This window comes from Vicia villosa, linkage group LG3, assembly GCF_029867415.1.
Source record: "Vicia villosa cultivar HV-30 ecotype Madison, WI linkage group LG3, Vvil1.0, whole genome shotgun sequence".
Taxonomy (NCBI): Eukaryota; Viridiplantae; Streptophyta; class Magnoliopsida; order Fabales; family Fabaceae; genus Vicia; species Vicia villosa.
The window spans coordinates 12,291,066-12,310,580 of record NC_081182.1 but is presented as its reverse complement, the minus strand read 5'-3'; the positions used below and the strand labels follow the sequence as shown (position 1 = coordinate 12,310,580).

General features: G+C 33.7%; 1 protein-coding gene across 1 annotated transcript; it reads right to left on the bottom strand.

The window, feature by feature from the left end:
* Positions 1 to 2,140: 2,140 nt before the first annotated feature.
* LOC131660330 (catalase) lies at positions 2,141 to 6,449 on the bottom strand. Its single transcript, XM_058929549.1, has 8 exons — positions 6,291 to 6,449; positions 6,003 to 6,099; positions 4,705 to 4,982; positions 3,517 to 4,293; positions 3,255 to 3,344; positions 2,696 to 2,763; positions 2,505 to 2,604; positions 2,141 to 2,392 (listed from the first exon to the last, which is right to left on the bottom strand). The coding sequence occupies exons 1-8, from the start codon at positions 6,303 to 6,305 to the stop codon at positions 2,333 to 2,335; spliced, it is 1,485 nt and encodes a 494-aa protein (XP_058785532.1). The 5' UTR covers positions 6,306 to 6,449; the 3' UTR covers positions 2,141 to 2,332.
* Positions 6,450 to 19,515: the final 13,066 nt, after the last annotated feature.

Below are 19,515 nucleotides of genomic sequence, written 5' to 3'. Positions count from 1 at the left end.
GTGAACGGTAGTCTTCCATGAAGTAGCGGAGGTAGGTCACGTCGACGTATCTTGCACTCTTGTCCACAAAGATTGCAGCGCCTACCACAAACATGTACCAGCACCGAAGAGCGCAGCCACGGTGATACTGTGTAAATAGGTCGTCACCCGCATCCTCGGCTTCGGCCGCCGCCACCAGGTGGTGCTCGAAATAAGCGCTCAGTGTAGTGAACCGGATATGAGGCCCATTTGTCGTGATGCACTCAAAGTCAGCAACTTCGGCCTCCATACCCAAATAGAGCGCCATCCACTCACTGGCTTCGATCCTCTGGATCCGGGAGTGGTGCAACAGCGCCCCCCCTGATCGACAGGTGGAGAAGACACTGCACATCATGCAAGGTGATCGTCATCTCCCCAACCAGTAAGTGGAAAGAAGACGTCTCCCGGTGTCACCGCTCCACAAAGGCCCCCAGCATGCTGTGGCTGATGGTGGTATACCCCGTCATGCAGAGCCCATTAAGTCCTGAAGCTCGCACCGCGTCGTTAAACCACTCAGCAGTTGGTTTAAACAGACTGAAAACCTTCCGGGAGTGGTTCACCATTTTCAAAGGCTCTCTCTCGTGTTACAAAAAAAACAAATAAAAAAGTATGTTAAATAGACCGTTAAGAAAATATTGAATAAACGACTAAATTATAAACGGTTAAATAATATAGTCGGACAAATTATAAAAAATACCTCTCCCTCCCAAATACGCCGAGCGACGTGCTCGTGGTAGGTAATCAGCACGGAAGTGTCACTGGGCCCTCCCAGGTAGCCCTCCTCCTCCTCCTCCTCCTCCTCCTCCCTGTGTGGAGGGTCAACATCCGGTACCTCCTCCGCCTCGTGGTATGTCACTGCCTCCTCCTCCTCCTCTCGCTGGCGGGAAGAAGATACCCGAGCTAGACGACTCCTCGATCCAGATGTACAGGTACCCTCGTCTATCTCCACGGAAACTCGCACACGTCCCCGGCCCTGCCCCCGTCCCTGCGTCGATGCCAGTTGCGCTGCCCGCTCGCGTCTAGCCGACGCAGTCTGGATCTCTCTACCCTGTCTGATGCGTGCTTGGTTGTCTGACATGTTCCTGAAAACAATTGAAATCGATTAATATGCGAGACAACAGAAAAAAACTATAAAAAATTGCATTTCTGATACACTTCGGAAGTTCATTTCCGAAACTGGGAATGGAGGTGTTTTCGGAAATGAACTTCCGAAACACCCCTGCGAAGAAGTTTTCTACAACTTCCATGGCAGACCCCAAAATCCTACTTCAAAACTACTTTTATTCATTCTAAACAACCTAAATAGCAGAACCAAACTAACCTAATACAATTTTTGCTATTTCTAAACACTCTAATAGAAATTTTAATCAAATATCTAAAACTCGAAAAGCTTACCGATTGAAGAGATTGGAGGGCTTTTGAATGTAGTATAGCAAGGTTATTGGAGCCTTTCATGTAGCCTTGGAAGTGGTTTGCACAAAATTTCTTAGGGGTTGTGTTTGAAGTTGAATTAGGGTAAATGAATTAGGGGAGGGGTGCTGTTTTGCTAAATCTGCAAAACGCGCAGTATTTCGAAAATGAACTTCCGAAATGCTGTTTTTGAAAATGCATTTCCGAAATAAGACAAATTTTGAAGAAAAAAAAAGCGCTTTCGGAGATGCATCTCCGAAAACACTTTTTTCTTGCATTTCGGAAATACATTTCCGAAGTCAGGGGTATATGTGGTTTTTCGCCAGAGGTGACCTAGAAGGTTGGGAGGTGGGCAAAGAAAATGTCTAACATTTCTCACAAACTCAAACGTGGCATGCACCATCTACAACACAGTAAATAAAGTGACATGCACCATCTACAACACAGTAAATAAAGTGACATGCACCATCTACAACACAAGGTAAATAAAAAATCTTTAATTCCTATCAAGGACACCTATATGGACCATCTCCAGGTCTTTTGGATCCAAATTTCAGCAACACCCGAAAACATTTTTAGCACTGCATTGAACTAGTAGTGCTTGCAACCAATAGGAGCGCCAAAATCAGAATCAATTTGATTCAAGACAACGGTTCAAACATCAACTAAAACATATAAGAGCAGCAACTGGAAAAGAGCTCAAGAGGCTAAGTAATACTAACACATGCCAACGGCATTTATTATAACAGCTCAACGAGTTGCATACATAGAATTTATGGTATACATTCACGATATAACAGCAAAAGGAAAATAAAAGTCTTTTCAAGTGATCCAAACAAACATTCTTTATGATACACTTTGCACATCTGAAACTCTTGCAATGATTCAATGTTTGACAACAAACTTAAATACTTGGCCTCATATTCAGATGAGATGCTAACTTTTGCCCAAGAGAACGATCAACCTGCATATTGACACCAATAAAGACCATTGTATGAGCAAACAAGGACAGTTTTGTTTTCACTCAACTACACTATAATTTTCTAGTTTCATGAAATAGCATGTCTAAATCTTACCTGAGACCAGTATGATACCCAAATGCTGCGGATTTCATGGGTGATGCGTGGATCAGGGTCGGATAAAGCTTCTACCCACCTGCGGAGAAATCTTTCCTGCCTGAAAAGATTAAAAAAGGCAAAGAAAACCAAAGATTAGACATCACCAAACATATTTTATGTTGATCATATCAGAATTTAGTAGCAAGAACCTGTCAGGTGCCCAAGTACGGTATCTTTCTCCAGGCTGCTTGAAGTTATTCTGCTTCGGAATATTGCACTGCATCAAGAAGCGTACAATTGTTAATACATTCACGCCCCATTACAAACAGTGTTTCAACGATTTTATTGGCGCTACTTCATTGATCGCAAACTCTAGTCATTTAGTTTATAAGACAATAATAAACACTTTCTTCTACCCTAAAGTATTGTCAAAAGTAAGCGCTGCAAATTTCAAATTAATTTGCACCCAACTTAATATTTAACCAAGGTAATTTAATATTTTACCAAGGTAGTTGGTAGTGGGTCTCTTCTTTTGCTTCTTTGTTAGAAGCACTTTAATAGTGTATCCAAAGAAACATTATGGATTGGCTAATATTCTCATAGAATATTTTACAAATTTTTATTCTGCTACTAAAATGTGTAGTTTCATGGGCAAGAAAATTAAATAAAGTGATGCAATCTATACTGAAAATCATGTCAGATGGATTCACTCACAACACATGTTTCACATTGTTATATAGAGCAATTAACCAAAACTATAAAACTAACCTTTTCACGCTTTGCAGATATATGAGCAGTAGGAATGGGGACCCTTTCTGCATGACGAACAGAATCATGCCTTGAAGGGAAGTAATTGACCTATAAATTGACAGAGCTCAGATCACAAGAAAAATACTGTATATAACTGAAGAATAAGATGCAATATCAGATTCAGATCATTCAATAGCATCGCCTAGTTATCATGGCAACCTGATTCTTGCAACGAAAATGAAAAAAAGAATATTAATAGAAGAGTGAAACATTAAATTACCTCCTCATCCCTGTGAATGGCATTCATGAAACCTTCATGGTGATTGTTGTGGTAAGCACACTTGGGAGCATTAACAGGAAGTTGCAGGTAGTTTGGTCCAAGTCTGTGCCTCTGTGAATCAACATAAGAGAAAATCCTGGTTTGGAGCATCTTATCATCTGAGTAATATATACCAGGCACAATGATGGCAGGACAAAATGCAAGTTGTTCAGTCTCTGCAAAGAAATTATCTATGTTCTTGTTCAAGACCATGCGACCTACGGGCTGAAGGGGTATAATGTCCTCGGGCCAAGTCTTAGTTACATCAAGTGGGTCAAAGTCAAATCTGTCTTCATGAGCAGGATCTATTGTTTGAATATAAAGTTTCCACTCAGGAAAGTTACCAGCAGCAATTGAGTCATAAAGGTCTTTAGTAGCATGGCTGTGGTTGGATCCTCCCACCTTAATGGCCTCTTCCTCCAATAGACACTTCACACCACAGGTGGGCCTCCAGTGAAATTTCACGTACACTGATTTCCCAGCCTTGTTGATCAGGGTATACGTGTTAACTCCAAAACCATCCATATGCCTATAATCTTGTGGGACACCCACATCATCAAATAGGAAGGAGAACATGTGAAGGCTCTCTGGAAAGTGGGAGAAGAAGTCAAGGATTCTCCAATTCTCCTGGATGTGGGTCTTGGGATTGGGTTTAAGAGCATGGACCATATCTGGAAAATTGATCCCGTCATGAACGAAGAAGACAGGAAAGTTGTTTCCAACAAGGTCATAGTTTCCCTGTGTTAAAAAAGTATAGATAAGAACTATGTACACTACAAAACTCCAACTGTTTCATATCCCCTTCTTTTAAAACAATTATCATAAGCATCTCAGCAAATAAAGTAGCATTCTCAGTTACAATTGGAATTATTTTCAAAGATACGAAGATAACTTTAAACAAATACAGTAATTATATTTAGTCACTGAAAGATGATTTTAGCTATATGTTACTACATAACTTTATCTCTGGTTTAAAATTTTGCAGTAAAAACTCTAGGATTTCGCAAGGTTTCCGGGCTACGATATTCATGAATGACAGTCAAGAAACAGGAATTGCTTCAAATTTATACGAAATTTCAACAGATACAGTAACTGTATTTATTCACAAGAAGATATGACTATATATTAAATTAAGCTAAATATATATACCTCTCTGGTGTAAAATTTCACAGCAAAACCTCGGGGGTCTCTCATGGTTTCAGGACTGCCACGTTCATGAATGACAGTTGAGAAACGGACAATGACAGGTGTCTGAACACCGGGGGCTCGAAGGAAATCTGCACATGTCAGGTGTGAAATATCGTGTGTGACTTCAAAGAAACCCTTTGCACTTGCTCCCCTAGCATGGACAACACGTTCTGGGATCCTTTCCCTATCAAATTGGGCAATCTTTTCCACAAGATGGTAATCTTCCAAGAGAATTGGACCTGCCAAAAGGAGCAAACTAATATTAAACCTCTGATTAAATAATATTTAGCCAAATTCACCCTGAGGTTTATACCAGACAGTTGGAGAAGTCATCTCTCCTTCAAAACACGCAAATCAGAAAGAGGGGAAAATAGGGGAATAAACCAAAATATTCATAGCTAACAAATTTATAAAAGGCACACACAGTTCCCCTGCATAGTTTAGTTAACATGCTATAATAACATATATGAAAGAAAACACCAAACCAAACATAGCAATACATAATTCCTATAGTATGAATAACGCAAAAACATTATCTACGATAATTCTCGGAGATGCGTTCTGAATACTTAACCATCTTGCATAATTAGCAGGGAGGAAGCATTTGGGAGGGTTTATTTGAACTTCTTATGATAAACATACTTGTATAAGTTTTCGTAACGGCATACAAAATAAGTTTCCGATATTTCATAACTTGATTATAGCTTATTTTCTTAAGCTGTTCATAATATCACCCAAAAAAAAGCTTATGCAAAGTTTATACAGCTTTTTATACATTAACTTTGATTGACACAAGTACTTATATGCAAAAACACTTAAAACCTGTTTAGATTGAATAATTTGAGCATAATCACTTGCAAGACTGTTTGGGGAGGGTTTATATAAATAACATCAACATTTCAAAAGCTGTTTTCAGCTTATTTCAAAAGCTGTTTTCAGTTTATTTCAAAAGCTGTTTTCAGTTTATTTCAAAAGCTGTTTTCAGTTTATTTCAAAAGCTGTTTTCAGCTTATTTCTGCAATCTAAACATATATTTATAAAAAAAAAAGTACATATTATATATTGATGCAGCTAATTCACATGCAAGACATAAAATCAAACTCGAAAACAAGATACCAATGAAATCATATCAATTACTTTCGGTTATTCTACTGTAAAGTCAAGAAATGAAATTATGATAAAAAGTAATCTCATCCTAACAGAGTTGACAAATTTCAACAAGATTAAAAAAAAGCTGGATAAACTAATCAATTCAATACCTCTAGATCCAACGGTTAGGGAAGAGTTATCATTCCAAACAGGAGCACCAGAATTGGTAGTCCAGAAAGGTGAATTGAAAGCGCTAGAAGGACGGTGCTGCAAGAAAACTAACATCATCAGCCATTGAACAAGAAAATAAAATTCGATAAAACCTTGATTGAATAAATAAACAAATAAGCAAAACCATACGAATTCAACGAATCAAGAAATCGAAGACAGAAAGCAATGAAAAATGAGATTATAAAACCAAAATCGATTAATCGTAAACGTGATTTTAGGTGTTATACCTTGTAAGGATCCATGGAAGAGGAGGAAGAGGACGGTGGTGGAGGAGAAGAAGATAGGGATTAGAGAAATGACAAAGCAATTTCGTGCGATAATCACGAGTCTTATCGACTCATATAAATACTAACACGTTCCCCCTCTTATTTTCTTTTTTTAAATTATTTCTTTTCCATTTTTACTCCTTCCGTTTTTTTCAACAATATATCTTTATCCTTTTTTTTCTCTCGAAATATCTATCTTGTCTCTATTCTTATTTTATCTATTTATTATTATAAGTAAAAAAATGACAACATTTTTTAATAATATTAAATAATTAATATATTTTGAAATAAATGTATTAAAAGTATCTATATTTTTTTATCTTTACTAAAAGAAAAATTAAAAATCTTTTACTGAACGGGAATACAGATATTATTATCCAATTAAAAAAGAATATACATGTATTGTAAACTGTTATTTCCAACCAAAAAAATCTGGGGTTTACCAATTGGAAAATTGGTCATTAATACTCTTAATTTGTTTTTAATATTAATAAAAATATTATCATTAATTATTAACATTTTAAAGAAAAATATTAAATCTTTAATACTATTAATTTGTCTTAAAAAATAGTACAGTAATATTTAATTTAAGATTCCGTTCATTCCTAGTCTTTGGTTATTTAAATTTAATACATTGATTTTCGGGACAGATTTATTGAATGAATTGATTTTTATAAGAAACACACGATCACAGAGAGTGTCATAAAAGTAAGCTCCAAATTTACTGTGGGCGAACAGGTGAGGAGTTGGGAATTGGGATAATAGCATATTCTCTCTTCAATTTTTATTGGATAATTGGATAATATAATAAGAAAATAACATGATAGACTTTTTCATCGATTTGTTTTATTTTTAAAAAATACAAAGAATTAAATGAATAATTAATTTTGACATTTAATAGTATAAATAGCATACATTATTGATTACTAAAAAACTGCCCCTGAAATATTTGTTAGCATTTCCCTTAATCTATTCGAGCTAGCTTATCATGAAAATTTATAAATTAATAAAAGAACACATGCCACTCTTATGTGACTAAGAATTGATAAGATGAATAGTTTGTTTAGTAATTCAAAATTTAAAAAGTCGATGCCAAATTCACATACTTTCAAAATATATAAATAGATACAAATTTCTAAAACAGTGTAATTAATTTTTTTAAATAAAATTGGACTCAGTTGTTTCTTTTCATTAAAGAAAATTATAATTTTTAAATTTTAAACTACATCAAAAATAATTAAATTTACATCACAAAACTAATAATGATGTATCCCATCACAAAACTATAAATGATGTATCCCATCACTATAAATAATTAATTCATATTTATAATTTATTTTACTTAATTATAGTTTATTTTCTAAACGCTAATAGTTTTTGTTTTTACTTTTGTTCTTACTATTTCACCTAAAACTCATTACTATCTTTTATAATTTATTTTAATTAAAAATCAAACAGTTATATATTAAAAAATTATGTCAATTTAATTTATCAACTAATTAAACTGTTAATTTTATTAAACATTTCAATTAGTTTGTCAATTATAAATCATCAATCATTAACTATAAATTATAAGTTATCAGTCATCAACTACTAATCATAAATTATAAATTATCAACTAATTTTTTAATTAACTGCTATTTTTATCAAATAAAATTTTGATTTTAATAATAAAAAATTACTTTTAGTTGATATAGATCATATTTTTGAATTAAATGAAAAATTATTCAAACATACAAATTCAATATTATTAAATTGGACAATAACATTCTGACTTAAATTTAAATTTTAAAATTAATAATTATTATCACTTTATTTTATTTGTTCGTAAAAAAGAAAACAAGATTACATAACTTATCCAAAGAAAAAAGTTGGAATAAGTTGAAAAAATAATAAATTTATTTGAGAACGTCACACACTCATGTTTCCTTATCCTGATTTCGGCGTTTTCCTTATCAAGTCTAAATCCTGAGAACGTCACAGTGTCATCCATTTCTTAGGGAGGGCAACGTGAAACGTTACTAATATGACACGTAAGCTAAAACTCTAGAAAGTAGAAACGTGTGCCCTGCTAAATTTATATGGTTTGCAAAATGCAACATCTTCAGATATTGAAAAGGAACGTACCAATAAGAAAAATAAATCTAAAGGTTTTGATTTTTATGGATATGATTAAAAAGAATATTTTAAACATATATATGATATATACGCCTACAAATAATTGTCTTCAAGTTTGTCCTTCTCTTTCCATCATATTCATAATCATCCATTTTAATATTTTTATTTATTGATTTTTTAATTTTCTTTTTAATTTAAATTTTCATTTTAAAAATTAAATCATTTTTTAATTATTTTTGTTATCAATTATTTTTTGAAAAAATTTAAGTGAGACGAGATTGGTGAACTAACTTGAATCAAGATAGACTTTAAAATGCAACAAATATTTATTGACACTCAAATATTTTCAACTAAAAAGGTCATCTCATCGACAATAAAAATTGAATTGCAATGTTTTTTATTAACGAACATTTTTATCAACTGTGAGAATCTCCATTGATTTTTGTTCATCAATTGAACTAACTATAATTTTAATTAAATTTTAAAAATGCACAAAAAAATATAGACAAATAAAATAATATTATATTGTTTAAAAGTTATAAAATATGAAAATAAATCAATATCATGATGGCGCAGGAGCTAACATTGGGTTACAATAAAAAGCATATTTCTTTTCAGTGTATGGTTCAAACGAATATTCAAAAAGCGTATGATACAATGAAATGGTCAGCCTTCCACCATATTATGATAGAGCTTGGTTTCCCGCATACTTATATTAATTGGATTATAGCTTGCGTGACAAGATTTTCTATTAATGGTGTTCCGTCTAAGATCCTTAAGGTTAAACGTGGACCATCTCACCCCTCCTGTTTGTTCTTATCATGAAATACCTTCATCGAGTCCTTCAAGGTTTATGTCTCATCCCTAATTTTAATTTTCATCCAAAGTGTGAGAGACTGAAGATGATTAATCTTTGTTTTGCTGATGATATTTTGTTGTTTGTGAGGGGTGACCTTGATTCTATAAAGTTGATCATGAACAAAGTTAGAGGATTCTCAGCATCTACGGGACTAAAGATTAGCATCCCAAAAAGTAAAATCTACTTTAGGGGTATGGACGATGCTACTACCAACCTCATTCAGCAGGAAACTGGTTTTGATATCGGGTCAATGCCTTTTGAGTATCTTGGAGTTCCACTGGCTATTAGAAAATTGACTATCTCTCAATGTCAACCGATAATTGAGAAAATGCTTGTTCGGTTAAAACATTGGAGCACTAGACTTCTCTTTTGTGCGGATAAAGTCCAACTTCTGAAAAGTGTTATTTTCTCTATTGTCAATTACTGGATGCAAATTTCCCCTATGCCTAAGAAGGTTATTTCTCACGTTGATAGTATTTGCAGGAGTTTTTTGTGGATTGGCAAAGAAAACATAATCACAAAAGCTCTGGTAGCTTGTGATCATATTAATGACCCTCTTTCTGCAGGTGGTTTGAACTTGATTTCTCTCCTGGAATGAAATAAAGCAATGATTGAAAAACTCCTTTGGAATGTTTGTCAAAAGAAAATAAGCTGTGAATTAATTGGATACACTCTTACTACTTAAAAAACATATATCCTACGACCTTTTTTATGCTGGTATTCAATGCTCTTGGATTCTAAAAGCAATATTCAAACATTAGGACACCCTCATACAATCCAATGTATGGAATAAGTTCTAAAGTACAAGAAAGTACGTTATGAGAGAGGTTTATCACATGATGAGGGGGATAAAACCTAAAGTGAATTGGAGAAAACTCTTCTATAGAAATCTTGCTAGACCTAGAGCTAAGTTCATCCTTTGGTTGACTTGCTTAGATAGGTTGTCGACCAAATACTGACTTCATCATTTTGGTATCGTCATTGATGGTAAGTGTGTGTTTTGTGGCTTACATGAGAGTTGGAACCACCTTTTATTCGAGTGTGTTATCATTAAGAGAGTTCGGTCTGATATTCTCATGTGGATTAACGTTACATAATCCGGGAGTTGGAATTCAGAGTTGTTTTAGGTTTTCCAGATGATGCGTGGAAAAGGTAGCAAAAATAGTATCACGAAAATTGCTATAGCTGAGACTGCTTATGCAATTTGGAAAATTCGTAACAAGACTATTTTTCAGAACAAGAATGTTGACTCTCTCCACAACAGGGATGTGATTGAAATTATCCTTTTGAGAGCTATTAGTAATATGAAATTGAACATATATTGTAATAGAGATTAATTGTTGAGTATTTTTTGTCTGCTGGGTTATTTTATCATTATGGCGCCTGGATCTTTTGATCGGCTTTGTACTTCAGTGCAATTTTTAGAATAAAAATTCTTCTTTTGATAAAAAAATCAATATCTATATAGTACTTTAGACAATATTAGGACATTATTTATTTTTCATGTCACACTATTCAACACAATGCACATCTTTTTGGTTGATCTCCCTTAAGTATGTGGTTAAATATTGGTCAAAATCAGGTTGAAAAATCAAATCAAGTCAAAAGTTTCAAATAATTGTTTTATTATTTCCACGTTTTATTGCATTGAATGTGATTTTGGAAGGTCGGGCTCCGCAAGACCATCATTGCAGACGATCATAATCCTCTGGACCGAAACCGTTGCACTGTTATCTTGCTTTCGTTGACTAGCCATCAACTCCAATTCCACCACACCAATTCCATCTCACCGAAAAAATTTGATAGTTCCAAAATCATTTTTTTCCTCCTCTTTTCTCACTTAAGATTTTAAGACATGGTGTAATATTTTTTCTCTCTCCATTTCGAATTTTTTATAAATTTAATAAAAATATTTTAAGTAGAATAAAATGTAATGCGATCTTAAAAAGATTATTATAATAAAAAAAATGAGACCTTAATGAATGTTTTTTTATAAAGAGACAACACAAATGCGCATCTTGAAATGTGTAAGATTCACATTTTTAAAATAATAATTCCAAATTCAAGTAGTAACGATTAAGTTATACATTCATTATAAATAAACAAAAAATTAGATTGCCAAAAACAATTCTTTTTCTTTTTGAAATGAGCCAAAAGAAAACTTATTAATTCATTTTTGGACATTTTAGTATGAACGCATATATAATGTAAAAGATTCTGAAGACAGTGTAAGTGGGTGCGATTGAACCATGTACTACAGAGTATGTCACCATCAATCCAACTTTGTCCTCATGTAGCATATTATTGAAAAATATGTACTGACTCCAAATAACAGAAAGAGATAAAAGGGCTGGTCACAGCCACCCGATTGAGCTTGGTACAAATAGTGGAACCTTTTTGTTCACACCATAAGAACTTGTCTTAGAATCCAGAATTATAGGATATACACATTAAGGTAAAGTTATATAGTATCTATCTATTATTAGTTTTATAGTCTAAGCTGATTACTTGAAGTGCATGGCACTGTTGAAAAGAGGATTTAAAAGATTTCCATTTTATAATAACACATAGATGATATCAAATGTTACAATGTGCATTGCACATGTACATGTGATTAATCCGAATAGTTCAACTTTAGAGGTGATTAAGAGAGAATTTTGATGTTGAAAATATTGGGATAACTTATTAACTTACAAGAAAGAGCAATGAAATAAGGCTTAGTTTTAGTGAGATGAATTGATAGAAATTATTCAATTAGTTACATGAAAGCTCTATCTTTTGTCTGAGTTAATCTGAGTTAATTGTCAGGTCCGGACGATTTTCGCGGTTTCTTATATCAAAAATATTGGAAAATTATAAATAATGATGTGTTTGGTGCAGTTTTACAGTTGTTTAAAGAAGGTTGGATTACGCCTAACTATAACACCAACATCTTGGTGTTGATCCCTAAAGTTTTCAATGCAGATTCCATCGGGCAGTTCAGGCTGATTGCCCTAGCCAACTTCAAGCACAAAATTATTACCAAGATACGTGCCGACAGATTAGCCTTGTTCATGCCTTCTACCATTTCTCCTGAACAAAGATCTTTCATCAAAAGTAGGAGTATTAAAGACTGTGTTTGCGTCACTTCCGAAGCGATCAATCTCCTCCCAAACAGATGCAAGAACGGTAAGCTTGCCATCAAAGTCGATATTTCCAAGGCATTCGACACGCTTAACTTTGAATTATTGATTAAAGTCCTCAAAGCCTTTGGGTTCGATGAAAATTTCTGCAGTTGGAAAAATGTTATTCTGCATTCTGCTGTCATTTCCGTTTCGGTCAATGGAACGCATACTAGTTTTTTCACTTGCAAGAGTGGGGTGCGTCAAGGCGATCCGTTATCGCCCTTTCTGTTTTGTTTGGCAGAAGATGTTTTAAGTAGATGGCTGACTAAACTTGTAGAGAAAAACATGTGAAGCTGATTAAGGCTTCCCGCAATTCTTATGTGCCTTCGCATGTTCTTTACGCCGACGACATTATGGTTTTTTGTAAAGAAGACAAGGGTTCCATTGAGGCTCTCACAACTCTTTTTCGAAGGTATGCTTGTACGTCGGGTCAATATGTGAATCCATCAAAATCCATTATTTATGCAGGGTCGATCTCCAATCAAAGGCACAATCATATTGCTTCTTGTCTTGGATTCAACACGGGTCAGATCCCCTTCACTTACTTGGGTGCTCCTATTTTCCAGGGAAGGCCTAAACCTCGTCACTTTCAAGGTATTGCAGACAGAATTCGAACAAAATTATTTGCTTGGAAAGCTAGCTTATTGTCTATTACGGGAAGACTGGTTCTAGTTAAGTCGGTGATCCAAAGCATGGTTATTCATACTATGTTGATTTGCTCTTGGCCTATTTCGGTTTTAAAGAATATTCATAGATGGGCTAGGACTTTTATTTTGAGTGGTGAGATTGACACTCGAAAGATTGTTACAGTTGCTTGGGATAAATGTTGTCGGCCTTACGAGGAGGGAGGACTGGGAATTAGATCTTTGGTTACTTTAAACGAGGCTGCCAATTTGAAACAGTGTTGGGATTTGTTCAACTCTAATGATTAGTGCGCTTGTTTACTTAGAGCTAGAGTTTTGCATGATAAGCGACAGATTTCGTACCATATTTTCTCTTCTTTGTGGAGAAGTATGAAAGCTTTTTTGGAGGATGTTAAAAGTAATTCGGGCTGGCTTATTGGTAATGGAGACATAATTAATTCCTGGTCATACAGTTGGAACAGTTCGAATATAATTGAAGCTCTCAACACAACCGATGGTAGTCACCCTTTCCTCAATGAGAAAGTTGCTGTCTATATTCAGAATCGTCAATGTCTCCCTAGGGAAATTCAAGTCGAGTTTCCAACTCTTGCTAATCTCCTTTCTAATGTTCATCTCTCAATTTTGGAAAAATAGGATCTCTTTGTTTGAAATCCTGCGGCAGATGGCATCCTCTCTTTGAAGACGACTTACGATTTCAAATCTCGTAATTACAACTCTTTTGAATGGGGAAAGTTTATTTGGAACGCACATATTCCAGCCTCTAGCTCTTTACTTTTTGGGAGGCTTCTCCATAATAAAGTTCCGACGGACGATAATTTGGCTATTAGGGGGATTCACCTTCCATCCATTTGTAATCTCTGTGCCACTAATAGCGAAAATTGGGAGCATTTTCTCTTCTCCTGTTCTTTTGCATTCAGGTTTTGGAATTTTTTATCTTCAATTATGTCGCATAATTTTTTATCTATTGCGGATTTTTGGACTACCTACAACAAGGTTTCTTCTACTCAGAGTAAGTTGGTGTTGTTGGTCATGGTTATTAGTATAGTTAATGCGATTTGGAAAGCTCGTAATCTAAGCCGGTTTGATGATAAGAACATCATTTGGACATCTTTTTTAACACGGTCAAGGTCAGGTTGCTTATACGAGCAATGCTACTCCGAAAGGCCGTTCGAATTCGATGTTGGATTTCAAAATACTCAAGAGTTTCAATGTTAAAGTTAATCCTCCCAAAGCTTTTATAGTCAATGAATTCTTATGGCACCCTCCAGTTCTCCATTGGATAAAATGTAATACAGACGACACGTTGTTGGGGATACCTCAACGTGCGGCCTGTGGTGGTATCTACAGAGATCATACAGGAAAGCATCTTGGTAGTTTTTCCAAATTTCTTAGACCAGGTAATGCTTTTATGGCTGAGTTATCTGGCGCCATCTTTATTATCGAAATTGGGAAGCAAAAAAACTGGGTTAATTTGTGGCTTGAAACTGATTTAAAGTTGGTGGTTTTAGCTTTCACCAAGCCTCGCATTGTCCCTTGGGCTCTCCGGAACAGATGGGAGAATGCTCTTCAACATGCTAGATCTATCAACTTTTTGATCACTCATATTTTAAGGGAATGAAATCATTGCACGGATGGGTTCGCTAACATAGGATTACATGTACATGATTTTAATTGGTGGGAAGTTGTTCATAGGGAGATTCTAATGGAGTTTTCTAAAAACTCTATTGGTCTTCCTTATTATAGAGTCACTCATTAAGGGGTTTTCGGTTTGGTCCCCCTAATTTTCTTTCTTTGTAACCTCTGTTTTCCTTTAATATATTTTGTGGTGGGCTCAGTCCACCTTCTAATAAAAAAAATATAAAAATAGGAGAGGTAAGTAGTTTTGGCTTTAGTGGTGGATAGTTATTAGGATCTGTTTAAGAATTAATTTTTGGAGGGTTTTGGAGGAAAAATTTTTAGAAGGCTGCTCTATATCTTGAAATGTGTTTGATATTTTTGAAAAGTTTAAAAAACAATATGATTTTATATGCTAACGTAGTATATTTTTTCTCAACCTTTTTTCAAATATCAAACATATTTCAAGATATAGACGCAATCCTCCGAAACCCTTTAAAAACCAACTCACAAGCGGATCCTTAGAGAATATTTTTTATTGGTGGCGGTTTTTTTTGTCGAGTTCTATCTTGGGGAAGTTCATTTTTTTCTTTATTTTGTCTTTTTCTTTTATTCAGTGTTTGTTATGTATACAGGTGGTGAACTTTGTTGTCTTTATTTGCCGTTAGATTCCTGTTATGTCACTCCATTTACCTAAATCTTAGTTATATCGCGAGGTCTCAATTACCTCAATCTTATATATCTAATATCTCTCTAGTAAAACAATATATGTTGGAAACCACCACTAAACTCCTCTTAACCAAGTTTGTGTTACCTTAATTACAAGAGCATTTTGGATTATGTAACTTTTCCTTTTTTTTAGAGAAGCCTAACATTAAATTTTGCTGATGTGTCAATTTCTAATGCATTTTCACATAATTCTTTTTGTAGAATATGCAAAGACACAAATCATTTTATTATTTTGAAATTGAAACATTGAATTATCTCTTGCAACAATGGAGCTTTCACTCTCCTTAATGCATTGATATTAGTATTTGAAAAGTCATTATTTTCAAATTCATTCAGATCTCTTCAACTTCGATACTTTCTTCTTCTTCTTCTGCATCTCTTCCCTCTCCATTTTGCCACCTCTGTCGTAACTCCCACCACTTTTGTTCAACTTAAGAACTAAACTGCTGTTGTCGCATACTCACACAGGTTCGGTTCCAACATATGACTTTCGCCACCAACTTCGCTATCTTCCTTAAGGTATGTTCAATGTTGTTCAATCTTTATTGTTGGAAAGTCTATGTTCATGACATTCTACTTTGAAAGTTTCAAATATAAACAAGGTTTTCCATTTTCTTCTCATTCACAGTTACACGAACACCGATCAAGATCAAGTTTCGTGGTGGAGCAAGGAAGAACCTATAGACAATTATGAGCGATCTCATGATTCAATCATTCATATTTTGAAGAGGAATATTATGATAATGTCTATAATATCTTCAAAAAAATGTCTGAACTGGATAGTGGAAATAGATTGTTGGGATGGAAGCCTCCTGCTCCAAATACGGTTAAGTTAAACACCGATAGAGCTAGGAAAGACAATAATGTATTTGGTTGTGGGGGAATAATCAGAGATCATAGGGGTGTCGGGATTAGTGGGTTTTCCAAGAATTTAGGGTCTTGCAGTGTTTTATTAGCAGAATTTTAGGGAGTTCTTGAAGGTCTAAACGCTTAAGGAGAGTGGAGGTTTATATTGATTATATTGTGGTGGTAAATGCAATTAATTATGAAATAAGCAACATGAAGTGTATGGTCGTGCTTAGAGATATTCGACAGCTCATAAATCATGAAAGTGTGTCAGTTTCACATAGTTTCAGAAAAACAAACAGGTGCGGTGATGCATTAGCCAACATTGGATGCTCTCATATCCAATTCTGCATTTATGATAAAGTTCCAGATATTTTGAGGTCCCTTCTGGATGACGATTATCTTGGTTTACACACCTCAAGGGGTGTCATTTTGTAGTTTTCGTTTTTCTTTTGGGCTTAGGCAGGGGCGGATACAGACATTATATATTGGTGTGGCTGAAAATGAAGAGTATGTGTTAAACTATATTCAAAATAAGAAAAAAAATTGTTTAATTTTTTTTTTTAATATTGAAAGGGAAAAGTGATTGCTGAAAATTATAGAACCTCAAGATTGTGGTGGAAGCCGATTCTAGTAGATAAGTCTAGTGATTAGTTCTTCATTCCGACAGTATACAAAATAATATTTTATCGTGAATAGTAAGACGTGATAACAGTAATGGATCCCAACCTTTTTGACAAAATAAGGGTTACAATTGTTAATTTCTCTAAGAACATTTTTTCTATAAAAGTTACATGTGGTCGTTTAACCATTGATCATTCATTAGAAAATTTGTGTTTCTTATATAAAACGATGTCATTTTGATAATATTTATAAAAATAAAATTTAAATAAAAGTATATTTTGTTCTAAATTTATTTGGAACAATTTTCCCTCCTTAGAATTAAATTTATTAGACATATTAATTTTTTGTTCAATTTATGTTGCAATTAGACTTTTGTTCAAAATTTATTAGGATTTATATTTTGTACTATTTTATTGTATGCGATGACAATATTTAAAACATGATATTTTTAAATTTTGTAGGTATTGTGAGATTTTTTAGAGACCAATTCAATTGATTGAACGGTTTAATAACTAAATAGTTTTGTTATAGATATCTATTTATTCAACCGAGTTATCTAATTTAATCCGATTTAGTTATGTGGTTCGATCAGTGACTCAGTGGTTCGACCAATATTGAACCACTGACTCAATAAACTCACTTATCTAATGAATGGATCGATTTCTAGAACATTGAGTAAGAGAAAGAATTGTCATGAGAGAGGAAACAAGTGAAATGATAATTTTTTTTTTTAATAATTATCCAAATATTTTTTCTATTAAGTTAGTGGATATATTTATATATAACATATAAAGAGTTGAAAAACTGGTGTCATGGGCTTAGGCCCTCTTTGGTATAAAAACTTTGATTTAATTTTTTCAATTGTTTTATTTTAATAGGAGAAAACTGAGATACAGTTACTTATGTGTGTTTTATACTATTTTCCAATAAAAATATAACAAGTGTACTTAAATATCTTTTCGAGAGTGAAAATAGGGAAACTTGCATATGTGTAGAAGAAAAATATATACTTGTAATATTTTCATTTAAAAATAGAAAAACCACACATAAGAAATTGTATCTAAGTTTTCTCTATTTTAATATATCTTATTTATTGTTTATTAAAATTCAAGAATAAAAATATTAAATTAAAAAAATAAGTTAAACCTTCTTTTTTCTTTTCAAAATCAACTTTTTATAATTAAGTGCCTAATTTGTCCAATATTGAATCTAACAGTATAATAAAAATAAAGTTAAAGGTAGTGCACTAACTGTTAAAATAGTTTTACATTGTCATGAATTTATCACTCCTTCATGTCACATAACTTTGATATCTTTTGCTCGTCTGATATAATAAATTTTGTAGTTAGGAGATAGTTGGCTCTGATATATATCTCATAGATCTCAGAATCTGAAGTAAGGATTTACATCCATTGCCAAAGCAAATTTTTCCAACAGAGTTTGTCTGAAAATCTGAGGATTTCAAAGTTCCAAGCAACAAGAGTATCAGTTCCCTATTTTACAAAGCGCATACAAAAGGGAAAGTCCAATGGAAACCGAACTGGTTGTTTTTCATCATTGGAGGAAATTAAATATGCACTCATTCTTTATCAAATTTGATTAAGAGAATAATACTACAATCAATATTAATCATAACAATTGAAGAAGTCCATACCTTTTCCATAGGAACATCCTGCCGCTTGCACCAGGCTACTGAAATCCGGGGGTCTAGGTAGTTTATCTTGGACGTGCCAATATGAATTATTTATGTTTCAACATATGATAACTGCTAATACTTGAGGTAACAATGATTGCATGTAAGATACTGCAATTTAGAAAGATAATTAAGTTCAAATACCTTCAATTTGCCGTGGCCTTCTGCAATTTTAGCTACAAAAAAACAGTTACTTGTCTGAATAAGCTACAAACAAAGCTATCATGTCATCACATAGGAGAATTAAAATAACCCCACACTATATCACCCATTCGATGTATCAACTGTAACTATGATTGTTGACATGTGCCTTGTACAATAAAATGAACATGAAAAGGTGAACATCAATTTGTAAGGATTATAATCTAACTGAATAGTGACCGTTGTATTTTTATTGTACTAGTCGCTTAATTTCAATGCTTTTGGAATATGCCATATCTTGAAACATGAATAATTCATACATGCACTTAGGAAGTAGCAATGTTTTTTTTATATAAGCAACTTCTTAATTAAGAAAATGAGTACTAGGGATACTCCAACTCCAACCCTTACAAGAATAACCAGATAAACCTATACATTAGAAATTTCAAGGGTATAAAAGAGGATTTTTAAACCACTCATAAAAGCTACAAAGAATTCTCTCCTTAGACCTTATAACAATGTTGTTAACCTCCTTTTAAATATAACAATGTTGTTAACCTCCTTTTAAATATAAATTGTAGATAAGCATCATGTGTTATCTTCCAACTGCCAAGGGCACACAAATCTATAATTTCAGAAGATAACAAAGACTTTTCAATTCTTGGTTTTAATTTTCTTTCCATTTCTCCAATAAGTTTTTGAACAGTGATACCTTTCACCAGGAATAGGACATTCGGGAATTGGTGCATCCTCT

What these genes read in the sequence shown, in the direction of transcription:
- LOC131660330 (XM_058929549.1), bottom strand. An exon ending in TGAAATTTTACACCAGAGAG is followed by an intron (nt 4,294 to 4,704) that starts GTATATATATTT and finishes TTTTTAACACAG; the next exon opens with GGAAACTATGACCTTGTTGG. An exon ending in TATCTGCAAAGCGTGAAAAG is followed by an intron (nt 2,764 to 3,254) that starts GTTAGTTTTATA and finishes TTCTTGATGCAG; the next exon opens with TGCAATATTCCGAAGCAGAA.